Here is a 15,407-nt window from a genome sequence, read left to right as displayed (position 1 = left end):
TCACTGGAGGTCAGGGTCAAAGTATGAGCCTCAAAAGACTTCGGGAGCCTAAGTCCTTGGGAGGCTAAGATCATTAGAGACTAGAACCTCAGGAGGCTAAGACTACAAAAACATCATAACTATAGATGCAACAAGTACAACAGATTTCAATGTCAGGTTTTAAGGTCAAGGCCACAGGAGTCTGACCAGAGGTTAAGGTCACGGCAGAAAAAGATCACAGGAGGTTCCCTTGTCGAGAGTTCATACCTCAGAAGTTCACACTACAGACTCTCACTTCAGAGGTCAAATTTCTGGGCTCACCCCTGAGGAGTTAATGCCATCATCTGACTCTCACAACACGGAAAATGTTTACAGACGTAATTACAGACGCCTCACTCTTCACTCTCAGACACTAAACATCGTCTTACCTCTCCCTCCCAGCCAGCTATTGTACTCGTCACAATCTCCAGCTCCATTTCCTTCAGTTTACGTACTTCTAAACACGAATTCTGTAACACCAAGCATGCATATGTTATCTTAGGGATCACACTTTGGCAGCTAAGTACAGACTCCTTTTGGGAGGTATTGCATCCAAGATTTGTATCTACACTATAAGTAAGGAACTTTACTGCCTGCACGCAACATCAGCAATTAAGCGTTTTAAATGTGACAGTATCATATTAATGATGCCAAAGAGTCTGATTGTTATTGGGACAGAGTTTTGATGTCGACTAATGAATTTAATCTCTGGAAATTTGGATAAAAACAAATAACTTCACTGAAAACGGATAAGATGACCAGTGAGGTAGAAGATTCTGAACCTGAAGGAAATTGATAGTTACTTCATTTAGGTCCTTGGCATTACAGTTAGTTAAGAAGAGAAAATGATCTGGTTTTGGATACAGTTCTGAGGCGATGAATTCAAGTTTAAATTTGTTTTTCAAATGACATGAAGTTAAAGTGGCGTCACTTACTGCTATATCTCTGTACACTGCTATCGCCCTTTGCGTGTCCCCTCGATCTGGATGGCTTTCCTGTAAAAATAATTTCATTAACAATAATTAATAATAAATGATACTAACAGCTAAGGTTCAATTTTATTCAAATAACAAGATTTCCTTTCACATAATAGTGATCTGTTACAAGAGTAATTTACTGGCAACTTGCATGGCTAACTGAGACACAAGGTAATGACTAGACACTGCATACACATGGACACATCAAAGATCAAGTTTAGTGCTGATCTGTGTTGGTTTTCCAGTTTAACAGTGTTTGGACAAACTAGGGCCGAGTGAGTTCTCCACTGCCAACATGAAACAACATTTTGAATATTTTTGATCAAATTAATAATATTAATACCTGACAAAATAAGATAAGCATATGAAATGTACTCAGAAAAATGTCCTGAGTGAGTGAGTGAGTGAGTGAGTGAGTGAGTGAGCGAGCGAGCGAGCGGTTTTACACAGCTTTCAGCAATGTTCAATATCAGAAATGGGCATCACACATTATACCCATTTAGGGAATCGAACCTGGGCCTTCGTCATGAAGAGTGAACACTTCAACCACTTTAACTCCAATGCCCTCTGGACTAACAAGGTTTGACCGGATACGAAGGATACAAGGCATACCTCAATGTGCCTCTCCAGCTCCTTAAGCAGACTAGGGTATCGGTCGAGTCGAGTGAAGGGCTTGGATAGGTTGGTGGTGAGAGTCATTGCCCCGGGGGGCGTGGCGCCAACACTTTCCATGAATCTACTCAGGTCCTCCCTGAAAACACATCAATAACGTATATAACTGTCACTCACCTGACAATACCTGATGTATATAGCTATCCCTCACCTGTCAATACCTGTCATTCAGCAAACCTGACAGGCAGCTGTCAAAAACTGAAGTATCTGCAAACTACTGAAGTCTGCTTTTGGTAGAACATTTTGCAGAATCTTATTTACATTATGACATAAAGACTTTTTATGGATAACAAATAATTTTTTTTAAACAATTCTACAATGTGTCTTGAAATCTGTAATATATACAACAAGATCACCGAGACATGACCACATCACATCAATTCTCCAACATCTACACTGTTTGCCAGTGACACAGCAAACCAAACACAAAGTTGTCCTGCCTGGTATGTATGTAGGTAGGCAGGCAGGCAGGCAAGTAGGTAGGTAGGTGGGTGGGTGGTTGGTTGGATGGATGGTTAGGGAGGTAGGTAGGTAGGTAAACACAAGCAGACACTATACTAACAATATAAAGAGACCAAAGGGAGGCAACTCTGCTTGGCATCTTGTAGTACTTCAGCCAACTCACCTGTGTATCTGCAGCACTGAGACGGCCTTGGGGTGGTTGCCACAGTAGTCCATGTACAACCGCTTCAGCTGTTCTGCATGTTTCATGAACACTCCACCAATCCGGCGCTGCATCGGGGGCAATCTGCAACAACAACCAAGTGATGTCTTATTCCAATCAGGATTATTTGTCTGTTGTTGGATATTCAATTTGCAAAATTCCACTTGAAGACAGGGAGGTAGCTGAGTTCGAACCACAAAATCAAGTGACTGATATTATGAAGGGAGATCCATGGAGTTCAGGTAGAATCAAACACTATCAACCAAGTAACCTAGCCCAGCATACAGTCTATCTGATGAAGTCTTTCAGCTGTAGAGGTTGCCATGGACCGCTTCTAACCAAGAATCTCCAGTCTAATGTAGGTATGCTTTTCAGACGGAAACATGGTCTATGGCTACCATGGTCAGTGAGTGAGTGTTTAGTTTTAAGCCATGCTGAGCAATACTTCAGCTATATGGTGACGTCTGTAAATATTCAAGTCTGGACAAAATACAGCGATAAACAGCATGAGCATCAATCTACACAACTGGGATAATATACAATATGTCAGCCGAGTCAACGAACCTGACTACCAAATCTCATGATTAATGAGTGACAAAGTTGGATTGAACGGAGAGCAGAGGTCAAGGCTGGGCTGAAACCGAGTGATGACTGCCCAGAATGATCAAATGAGATGTTGCACCAGTTGCGCAGGTTGTCTGGATGGGTTGCTCATGATGGTCATTAAAGAGATTGTTTAGAACGGTTGTTCAAGTTGTTCATAAGTGTTGTTTAGGATCATTATTTGGAATGGATTTTGAGGATGGCTGTTGGAGAGGCTGTTTGGGAAATTGTTCATAAGTGTTGTTTAGGATCATTATTTGGAATGGATTTTGAGGATGGCTGTTGGAGAGGCTGTTTGGGAAATTGTTCATAAGTGTTGTTTAGGATCATTATTTGGAATGGATTTTGAGGATGGCTGTTGGAGAGGCTGTTTGGGAAGTTGTTCATAAGTGTTGTTTAGGATCATTATTTGGAATGGATTTTGAGGATGGCTGTTGGAGAGGCTGTTTGGGAAGTTGTTCATAAGTGTTGTTTAGGATCATTATTTGGAATGGATTTTGAGGATGGCTGTTGGAGAGGCGGTTTGGGAAGTTGTTCATAAGTGTTGTTTAGGATCATTATTTGGAATGGATTTTGAAGATGGCTGTTGGAGAGGCTGTTTGGACTGGTAGTTCAGAGTGAGTGAGTGACTAAACAGCAGCAATATTTCATATGCTATGTCCTACAAAGATTTATTCTTAAGAAAACAATCCAAGGGAGATAATTGCTGCTAAAACATCAATAATAATGAGTGAGACTGCATGGTTTCACACTGCTTTTAGCAATATTCCAGTAATATCACTCCAGGGCACACGCGAAATGGACTCCACATTGTACCCATGTGGGGAATCGAACCCGGGTCTTTAGCATGACCTTGCAAACACTTTAACCACTTGGTTATCCATCATGAGAAATGACTGACACAGGCCTGACATAAATCTTTCACACAGAATACCACCCCCTACCAAGAAAAGACTCCTACAGAGGGTGAAACAAATATATCCAAGATCCCTTGCAAGTCTAGAAAATGTGGCAAGTCTAGATTTCCACAGGAGGAAAGTCTCTCTCCTTCTCATTATATATTTTTTTTCTTTTATGAATTGTTTTTCTTCTGTAAAATATATTGATGGAAATAAATAGAGGAACACATGAAAGTACAAGTGTTAAGGGAACAGTTGTACGTTCATGTATTCCCTTAATAATTTCCATCAGTATATGTTCATGTCAGAGTCTAGCTGTTAGTCTAGATATATAGGCAGCCATAGCATGAGATACCAACAGAAACCATTCATGCATTAAAGATATGATCAATCGCCAAAATGTTCAAATTACCACGGCAACAGTTTCTTATGTTAAGGAGGAATATTCCAGGTCCTCCTCTGAATTCACTCATAATTCTGGTATTTTAACATCATTTTAATTGAAACAAATATTCCATGTCTCATAGAGTTGCAAGAAGCATGACAATCTCTCCATGACAACCTCCAGATGTAGGAGATACCTCATTACATCAGACCTTCCTACCATTCCAGGAGTTACGTGATGTCTAATGTAGCACTTCTGTAAGAAGATAATGGGAACACTCTGTTGGGCAAGGGGGTTATCTAGGGGAAAGCGAACACGTCTGCCTGATCCATGTCGCTCCTCCACATCCCCCTCCCTCCCCTATCACCTCCTTGGACCATTTCATGTACTATCAAAGGTACCATTAAGTATGGTACCATGAAAGGTACCATCTGTACCCAGATGTACTCGTAGTGTCAGTTTCTGACTACATCAGTGGTATTTTAAAACAAGTTTCACAGGCTGCCAAACAGGCACAAGAAATAACAGACTGGTTCGATTCCCCATATGTGTATGTGTGAAGCCCATTTCTGGTGTTCCCCAAAGCTGGAATATTGCTAAATGCAGCACAAAACACTCATTCCACCCTTTATTCCAATCCAACTTCCATACCACCCTTCACCCCTCTACCCCAATCCAACTTCTATACCACCCTTCACCCCTCAACCCCCATCCAACTTCTATACCACCCTTCACCCCTCTACTCCAATCCAACTTCTATACCAACCTTCACCCCTCTACTCCAATCCAACTTCTGCACCACCCTTCACCTCTACCCCCATCCAACTTCTGTACCACCCTTCACCCCTCTACCCCAATCAACTTCTGTACCACCTTCACCCCTCTACTCCAATCCAACTTCTATACCAACGTTCACCTCTACCCCAATCCAACTTCCATACCACCCTTCACCCCTCTACCCCAATCCAACTTCCATACCACCCTTCACCCCTCTACTCCAATCCAACTTCTATACCAACCTTCACCCCTCTACCCCAATCCAACTTCTGCACCACCCTTCACCTCTACCCCCATCCAACTTCTGTACCACCCTTCACCCCTCTACCCAAATCAACTTCCATACCACCCTTCACCCCTCAAACCTAATTCAACTTCTGTACCACCTTCACCCCTCTACCCCAATCCAACTTCTGCACCACCCTTCACCTCTACCCCAATCCAACTTCTGCACCACCCTTCACCTCTACCCCCATCCAACTTCTGTACCACCCTTCACCCCTCTACCCAAATCAACTTCCATACCACCCTTCACCCCTCAAACCTAATTCAACTTCTGTACCACCTTCACCCCTCTACCCCAATCCAACTTCTGTACCACCCATCACCTCTACCCCAATCCAACTTCTGTACCACCCTTCACTCCCTCTACCTCAATCCAATTTCAGTACCACCCTTCATCCCCACACAATTCAGTACTACCTTTCACTCCCACTAACATCAGTATCACCCTTCACTCCTCCATCGCCACCCTAGTTTAGTACCACCCTTCACCCCTCCACCCCTACCAAGTTCAGTACCACCTTTTCACCCCTCTACCCAACATGACACCATCCCTGGCCTTAACCATCCCCTAAACCCACACACCCTATCTTCACTCCTTCCTGCTTCTAATCAACATTCCCCATGTCTCACCCCTCTCCCATGGAGTCTGCAGGGGTACAACACAGAGCTCTTACTGTTGTACACATGTGTGTGTGTTTCATGCAGAGGTAGGGGGTAGTAAATCAATCACAGATTGTTCCCTCACCATGTGTGAGTGTTGTGTGTAAACATCCTGGAGTAATATACGATTCCAGCTGGTTACTTGGCTTATCAGATGCAAGGATGTCTCTCACAAATTAACAGACACAATTTCCAAATATTTCAAATGTTCGGCCTGTGCCAGCTCTGAGTCTGTCAATTCATCATCCTGTCTGGACCCCGTGTATGATTTTCTTGCCATGAATTTCCTTAGTGGGTGTATGGCCAGTTATAATGTATGTGATATAATGCTTTGATCATTTCTCATTCCACTATCAGGTCCAGCCCCTCATCCACTTCCCAACTCAGAACAAAGGTTTTCGGAATGCACAAAAGATCCTTGCTCATCGACTTACACAATCTTCCAAGGTAATAATTAATAGCTTGAATGAAAATTTCTAAAACAGATATAAATAACAGACAGTTAATGTTCAAAAATATACTGTGATACAATGATTTGATCAGCCAATTCTCCCAATGTCTAATTCCATCATCAGGTCAAGAAGACTTTTCGACTTTCAGCTCTAGATCTGACACTGCTAGACTAACGACTAGTCTCTGATATGAACAGATTTTACAAAAAAAAGCTCTCAGTCTTGCGTTATATCCATTGATGTACATTATAATAATACACTGATGTACATTGTTCTTATCACATTCTATCTCTGCCTGGTACCCTGTTCTTGAATACTGATCCAGATTAATGGTTTCTTACAAAAAGGCCCATCCTCTTCTCCTAATGATAATTCTTTATTAATCTGATATGTAACCTTTCTTCATGGACTGCAGGGGTTAAAAAACCCATCGCCTGACGCCTGGGACAAGTCAGTTTTCATTTGGGGCTATCAAATAATGTTATCTTACTTGTCCGTGGCCTACTTGATAATTTCCACCTACAGTTTCAGACTGCAAATAAACTTGGATTTCATTTCATATCTGCTAAAAAGGTAGCAATTAAATTTCACAATGATAATAAAGTATTGTTATCTTTCTTTGCTATTTATCACTTCTCACTAAATAGTCAAGTAAACACTAACATCAAATACCATGTTGGTTTACTCTTTCATAATTACGTCATCATGAAAATTAGGACAAATTACCTTCCTAAAATCACTTGCTTTGAGTCAAGTGGCTTTTAAAAACGTTTTGAACCCCTGGACTGCATTAGTCTACAAATAAAGCTCTAGTGATAGGTTCAATAGAACAAAAATGATTACACCATGAAGTGAGTACAATATGGTTCACAAATATACATTTGCAAATACACATGTTTATTCATGAATACTTTATGTCTGATTTTAAAGAATATCAATGCTTAGTGTCAAAACATATAATTTTGAGATTAACAAATAAACCAACATAAATTGAAAAGGAGCCCAAGAGAGATGGAAAATGTAGAAATTGAGGAAATCTAGATTTGCTTCATGCAGGGTTTCAGTGATGCTGGGAAGACAGGTCAGAATGGCAAATAATGTAGTTCAGGGACGGTGAGACAGAATACCTCTGAACTCAAATCCTTCTGAGTAGGTCTGTTACAATGGTACTTGACCAGCAGCCAGATGCCACTTCAAGGGAGGCTCATCTAATGTTTCCCCAACCTGTCATGTTTCCTAAACAAGAGCCAGTCAGGTCTGGGGAGGTCTGGCCTATAAACCGTCATGCTACAGAAGCTTCAGTAACACAAATCCAGTTGCTCTCAGCATTACTCCTAACCTCCTTAGTCTAGACCTCTGAGCACCATTGCTATGCATCACTGAAAGACAATTCTATTTTGGGTCGTCTGAATCCTAGAATGTCTCACAGTGCCTTAACCGCACTACTTCTTGGGGGGCAGACACAGGTACTATGGACTACAGACATGGATTTAACTTCCAGCGATGATGTAAAAATCAGAAAGGTAGCTGTCTTTGACTGTATGATCATGTTCCTGTTGGCTACGAGTTTAAGGCTAAACAGCCAACCCCTCTTTCTATATTACATTTGTGTTTTTATTTTCTCAAGCATGGGTGGGCAAGCATGTGATCCAGAGGGGTACTCTCTGTGCACTCTGTGAAGAGCAACAGAGTAGTATGGGGAAGTGGACCTGTCATGACCAATCAGTGTGGACCATAACCTGCTTTGGTCAGTTTCACCAACTGCAGCTTCTCCATCATCGGCATCCACATTGGCAACAACACCATTGACTCTTAATTGGCAACAGATGACACCCCTCAACTCTACTTTTACATACCCTCCACTAGATGAATGCATAGTCTCTCAATATATATACTTTTGATGGTAACAAATAAACCCATATGAACTGAAAACGAGAAGCACCTGAGTGTGTGAGTGTGTGAGTGCATGAGTGAGTGAGTGAGTGAGTGAGTGAGTGAGTGAGTGAGAGTGATTTGGACTTAATGCTGCTTTTAGCAATATTCCAGCAACATCAATGTAGGGGACACCAGAAATGGGCTTCACACATGTACCTAAGTGGGGAATTAAACCCAGGCCTTTGGTGCCTTTGACAAGTGATCGCCTTAACAACTACGCTACCCCACTGCCCGAGAAGCACCATAGACATCAGAGTCACTTCTCATGAAAGAAACATCCCTGACTCATATTGAAACCTAGTGAAGATCCAGGACAGATTTGGTCTTTGGCTTGTAGTTAGAAGCAACAGAGGGATGATTTGGCCAGATTTACTGACTATGATGCAGATAATTGTATCCAAATCACTTAAGATTTCTTTAATGCTCATGACGTCAATCACTGCTTGGCTTGATGCACACTCAGTTACTTTCAGGCACCAACATACAGTGGTATGTCAAAGCAGGGCAGAAGCCCAAATTTAGAAGCTAGAATCACTGTGGTCACCTGAAGCAAACTTCGCCTAGTAGCCAGACTGAAGATAGAACTGACCACATCTACTAATACACACTGTGCAAGTACTGACACATCAGATGTCAATAAGTCATAACATTTACAAATATCTGATGATAAATTCTAAGTTGGTTTGTATATATCTCCCAACAAGATATTAAGACTAGGAATGAAATACAGGATTCATAAATCAACTCTTGATAGCAAGCATATGTTATCTACCACCTTATTGTATGTATGTATAGATAGATAGATAGATAGGTAGGTAGGTAGGTAGGTAGGTAGGTAGGTAAGTAGGTAGGTAGGTAGGTAGGTAGGTAGGTAGGTAGGTAGGTAGGTAGGTAGGTAGGTAGGTAGGTAGGTAAGTAGTAACCAACTCTCCACACAAATGTACCAGTTATAATGGATATCTAGGTTTCCGTTCCTGCAATTAACATACCATTAATTTGAACTAGCACGTTTTAACATACCACAGGTGTACATATGTAGACTTACTTTTCACATTCCTCAAGTGATGCGAGGAAATTGTGCTGGAATGCTATCAGCTGCTCAATGTTTCCCACTAGCTGGCAGTACTCCACCGGCGTCAATCTGAAACACACAACGTACAACCTTAATCAGGTAATTATACCTCATCTGTCTGCCCTGAAACAAACAAGCTTTTGATTGAAATGGACGAGATTAAGATTGAAATGGACGAGAACAGCTTGCATCTGACGTAGGTGCAGAGATGCCAACCACCAAGTGCTGCAAGTAGTAGTTTCAATGATCAAAATTTGTCGTTTGACCCTAAAATTAGTAGTCAAACTGAATACTTACAGTAGTGACAGATTCTCAGAAAGATCACACAACACTAATAAAATCACAAAGGTAATGAAATCAGATTCAGATTTCTGATAGATAATTTTGCTAAAATTACGTTTTTACTTGCAATTATTTCAATCATATGTCATTAAATTTGATGTGGTAGTGAAGTCCAAAAATGTATTTAACTGATGAAAATATATGTTTTTGTCTATATATTTACATTTACATTAAATTTTAATTCATTTGTTTAAATTGTTTAGATTTCCAGTACAATCTTACAGGCACAGTGAGAGGCTAAAATTTGTAGCGACTATGATAAAATTGTACACTGGTATCTCTATAGGTTTATGTATCTGTAACCTGGAGTATATGTGATCTTTAACCACTACCCTACCGCCCCATTTATATTACAGGAAATAGAATCTCTCTTTAAAGTTTACTTCACTAACAGACTGATTTACTATCATTGCCATGTGCAGAAATACAGTAGGTGAAGAAGAGGAGGAGTCGAAACACATGGTTTCCCAAGGTCTTTTTATTAATTTGTTTATTAATCAAGTATTTGTTGGACACATTGTATTGTCAACTTGGACACACTGTATTATCAACTTCACTTCAACTTTTGATCTTGAAGCCACTAGGCGCATCAAGTTATTGTGGCTTTCCCATCCCATCAAAAAGGTTAGTAGAGTAGGCTAGTGGTTAAAGTATTCACTAGCCTGGCAGTTAAAGTCCCAGGTTTGATTCCCTATATGGGTACAATATGTGTCATTCTGGTGTCCCTGCTATGATGTTGGTTGAATGTTGCTAATAGTGGCATAAAACCTCACACACTAACTCTCACTCACTCATTCTTTTAATTACAAGAATGTTAAATTTGAATGACTTGTTTCTAATCATTTTACATAAACCTAAGGTGTGCTTTTCACTATATATTAGGTCAGCTCTTGTTTTCCCAGAATGCCCGCATCTGAGGTTTTTGGTTTGGAGGGACAGGTATTACTTTTCGTTAGTAAGACCGCTTCCCAGGGTTTACTTTTCCTAACTTTATATGAACATCAACATCCAAATGATACATGAGTGTTTGAAATCAATTGAAAAATATCGTTCAAGACTAAAGTCATAATTCAAAGGTTTCCAAAGCGGGATTGGCACTGCAGTTCTCTCATCTGTAGGCAGACGCTCTACCACATGGCCACTGGGCCGGCGAAGGTGGTGGGGTTAAATTATCTTCTTATAGTTACTCTTATTAAAAATTGATTTTACAAGTGCTTCAATTATTGTTATATAGCTTCATTAAATGATCATCTACATAGTAATTACCCATCAATGGTATATTTGATAGAGAAAACACTTCGGTTTTGGTAGACAATGTAAAACCATCGGGATCACACAATCCCTCCTCCTCCTGTTTTACATTGTCTACCAAAACCTCAGAGGCGTGTTTTCTCCTATACTAAAAAAAACCCAACATCTTATGAAAATGCAATGCAATTTACATGTCTCTGTTTAGCAGCAAAGATGGTTCAAACTAAGGAAACACAAGCTGTACACAGAAATATGCCCTATGTTCAAACCTTATCACTCCTCCTGGGGAGCAAAAGCTGACAGCTTATTTCAAAACATTATCATAATCTCTGCGACATGCCAAACATTTCTCATATCACTCAGGTTCATGATCTGACATATTACATGAAAGGCTTATCTGTGACAATTAGCAATCATAATGTAGGATGATAATCAGTTTGTGAAAAAAATGACTGAAATACTAGGAATACCGCCATATGTTTATCCCTGTTGGTCCAACAATATTATCAATATTTTGTCTTCTTACTCTTAAATGTTTATCGTTAGGGTATGCTTGGCAAAATTTGTCTTACCCCTGAAGCTAACTGGTAATATCACATGGCAGAACTGGTTCCATTAAAGAATCATTTGCCTGATTTTACTCTGTGAAAACCAATTAAAATTAAATTAAAATTTTACACACACAAAATTGGTAAAAAAGAATAAAGTACATTTTTTTTCATTCATTTTAGTAGTGTCTAAGACTCACAGACACTTATTTATTTCAAACCCTAATATTATTCAAAGTTTAATGTTACTCCAAAACAGAAATGATATTCACAAAATATTTTCTCAAAAATAGAAACGATCCAAGCCAAATGTTACTCAAACATAGAAACAATCCAAACAAAATGTTACTCAAAAGTAGAAATGGTCCAAGCAGGAAATTACTAAAAAATGAAAAGTTACTGAAAAGCAGAAATGTCCTTGCAATATGTTACTCAAAAATATAAACAGTCCTGACTGTGTCCTTTACAGAAGTTGGTGCTAATGAAAAGGATACAATAGATCACAGATCCTCACATCAAAGACCTGTCTTCAGGACTTGGTGCCTGTTCATGAAAGGAGCTTCCCACTGTTGCAGGACTCAATGACAGTGCCAAACCATTGGTCCCTAACAGTATCCTGTCAACGCCCCCTCTCCCTCTACAGGTATACTTACATGCCAGCATTCTGTAGAGGAAGTATGTAGGTCTGTAAGATCTGAGACATCCCCGACACATGGGTCTTCTCCGTCTCAATGATGTTCTTCAGCACCTGAAACAAGCCATCAAGAGGAAAACCAGTCAGCAGGACTTCAAACAATATTGCCATACGACGGAGGTAAACTCGCAAAATAGGCTTCACATATTGTATCAGTATGGGCAACTGTACCTGAACCCTTTGAGTGAACACTTTAACAACTTGGCTATCGCCCACAGGTGGCATTCTGATTGACTGAAATAATTGAAATTTGGCTGCAGTGACCAAACAACGATCACAGGTTGAAATCGTTATCATTGATTTGTACTACAAAGGTTAAGCGCAGTAGATGGAACAGTGAAGCAAATGAATCCAGTGATCAACAGCATGAGCATCAATCATATATTGTTTACGTTTTCACTGCAAACAGACCATAAGTCTTGCCAGAAGCAGATGAGCACTGATGGAGTAAGATACTACACTACAACAGCCAGTCTTGGGCATCAACTCACCACGCTGTGATATAACTGCATGCTCTCTCTCTTGAACTGTGGCACCTCAGATGAATGTGTCCTCATAGCAATGTCTGCAAGATGAATATTGTTTCATTATTTTTGGTGATTGATATTAAGAGCACCAAAATGTTAATTAGAAGACAAAGTCATCAACATATTCCGCTATGGCAAAATATTCTTCATGACTCTAAGACAGTGTTGGCTCAAAAGAGGGTTTTGGAGTGTTTTGACTCATCAAATTCAGTGAGGACCCCGTCTATTTTACATCTGCCCATCTATTTAACATTGGAGGGGGTCCAGAAACATTATTTTCATAAATTTGGACCCACTCAAAATTTCACCCAAATCTAACACTGCTAAGAGTTTTGATTATGTCAAATGTTTTGGTGTGTATATTGCAAAGGGGAAGGGGAACATTGAAAGTTTGAAAGCTCTGCTCCAGGAAGGAGCACTACCACCAAATTGAGTTAAAGCAAAAATTGTTGCTATGGAAAAAACCCATTTCGTTCAGAAATCCAAAACTACCAAAAGGCACCAGTTCACCACTACACCTATGTATGAAATTTGGTGAAGAAACAGTGAAGAGTTTTTATGTTCTGTTCAGGAAAAGAGCACATCCACCAATATCAGTCTGTCAAACTTATTGCCATGGAAGCGCAAAAATATTTTATTCACAAATCCAAAACTACCAAAAGACACTAGTAGACCACCACATCTACCTAGTTTAGTGAAGAAATATTGAATGGTTTGAAAGTTATGTTCCGGAAAAGACAAATGTGTATGGACACATGCATGCACACACGGACGGACAGAGTCCATTTTAAAACCACCCCCACAAGAAAAAACGTGTTGCGGGGGATATCCAGCCTGACCACCTAGTCACCTCTAACATCTGACATTGGCTAATGGGAAGGATTAAAACCCAGTATCCAAACTAGTTTCAAATTAAGTCATCGAACAGACAGGCATTAGTGCCAGGAGACACAGTTCTAACCCAGGTTGAAACCTGCCTTCTTTGGCCAGTTTATGTGGTAAGATTTAACTTTTCCGGAGGTTTTTAATGTGCTAGTTCATTCTAAAGAACATTCCCATTTTTCCATCGAAGCCATCTAAGCAAGGACATTTTACTGTTCATGGATATTCTGACATTTTGACATTCAATACAATTTTTCGTTTCAAAGAATGTAGGTCTGCAGCAAACTGTGGTTGTTGCAATAGGTGACTAAATGGAATGGACTGGATTGTCACAACTTGGCTAATTGATGCTCATGATGTCAGTCACTAGTTTATCTGGACCAGACTCCATTATTTACACACCACAGCTGGAATATGCCTGAATGCAGTATGAAACAAAGAAACAAAAAAAACCAAACAAATCACTTCACTCTCATAAAGATAAGTGACATTTTTTTTCACACTGAAAATTGTTGCTACTTTCCTATAGGGTTCAGTATGCTGAAGGGTTCAAACTAGTGTGAACATTTTGTACAAGCCATCTGACCAGCAACTTTCAGTCTGTTCGTTGAAACGTATACTGAAGCAGTACAAATCCCTTGCCACAATGCCTAAGATGTTAGAGAGTACAGACTGCATCAATGTGTATGTCCACAAGTACTACAAGTTGCCAAAGCCGCTGGGCATTAGTCCAAGCAGCGGAGTGTGAGACATTCTCTATGGCAGAGTTCACCTGTAAGGTTGGAAAGTCTGACAGACATGATGACCTTTAGATGACCCCATGACATCATCTGCCATACTGCCACATCAGAAATATTTTCTGCTGCTGTGCACTACGCAAACAAGGGAAAGAATCCTAAGGCCAGACCAATTTTATTTCTTGTTTTACAGATCCGCCTGCCATATTTTTTCAAGAATGAGAAAAAAAGCCCAAAATCTCCCCTGCTCAAAAAATAAAATCCTAATGTTTTTATCCGCTAAAAATGTAAACTCACAAGAAAATACTTTTTAGGTTGTTTTTTTACCCATATTCATTTCATAAATTGCCAAAAGTAAAATAGTTTGAGTATTCAGAAGAAATATTACTTTGATTGGAAATTTTATTTTTATTTTTTTTCTCGCCTGCCTTTAGGTTTTCAGAGGACAAAAATTCGTAAAACAAGAAATAGAATTGGTCTGGCCTAAGACACTTTTCAAAATTTCACCTTAGCCGACAGGACCAGTGAGTGGGCAATATTTACTGGTTCTGTCTAAAAATCACTGGTCTTAAATAACGCACATAGATTTACTTATCTATCAATATAAATAATATATATATATAATTTCACTGGCTACAAGGACCACAGTGCAAACTTATCACTTAATGTGACTTATTGGTCCTGATGAATTTTTACTAGCCAGGGTCCACAGAACTAGGGCAAATTTTACATAATGAACCAACACTCCTGAAAATATATATTCTGGCTGAAACAAAGACCTTCATTCATACTGAAGAAGAGCCTCATTTATTCATTCATATTGTGATGTGACCTTCTGAACATTAATGAACAGATGTCAGAATACCAGCCAAAGTCAGTCAGTGAGCTTAGGTTTATGCCACTTTTAGCAATATTCCAACAATATCGTGTAAAGGGGCACCAGGGTGGGCTTCATATACTGAAAGCATGTGAGGAATTGAACCTTGGCCTTCAGCATGTTGTGTGGACACTACAACCACAAAGCTAC

General features: G+C 39.9%; 1 protein-coding gene across 4 annotated transcripts in view; it reads right to left on the bottom strand.

Moving 5' to 3' along the window:
- The window catches only part of LOC137281409 (rho guanine nucleotide exchange factor 7-like), an 89,526-nt gene that overhangs the window by 28,575 nt on the left and 45,544 nt on the right, over nucleotides 1-15,407 (bottom strand). For all 4 annotated transcript variants that reach the window (XM_067812617.1, XM_067812616.1, XM_067812614.1 and 1 more), the window contains 7 exons: nucleotides 12,726-12,799; nucleotides 12,194-12,288; nucleotides 9,373-9,468; nucleotides 2,293-2,415; nucleotides 1,608-1,746; nucleotides 954-1,013; nucleotides 408-488 (listed from right to left, as the gene is read on the bottom strand). In XM_067812617.1, coding sequence (XP_067668718.1) covers nucleotides 408-488; nucleotides 954-1,013; nucleotides 1,608-1,746; nucleotides 2,293-2,415; nucleotides 9,373-9,468; nucleotides 12,194-12,288; nucleotides 12,726-12,799 — 668 coding nt within the window. The remainder of the gene's footprint in view (nucleotides 1-407; nucleotides 489-953; nucleotides 1,014-1,607; nucleotides 1,747-2,292; nucleotides 2,416-9,372; nucleotides 9,469-12,193; nucleotides 12,289-12,725; nucleotides 12,800-15,407) is intronic.

Source organism: Haliotis asinina, chromosome 4 (assembly GCF_037392515.1).
Source record: "Haliotis asinina isolate JCU_RB_2024 chromosome 4, JCU_Hal_asi_v2, whole genome shotgun sequence".
Lineage (NCBI taxonomy): Eukaryota > Metazoa > Mollusca > Gastropoda > Lepetellida > Haliotidae > Haliotis > Haliotis asinina.
Note: the sequence above shows the minus strand (reverse complement) of the source record. Positions and strands in the feature narration are given on the sequence as shown.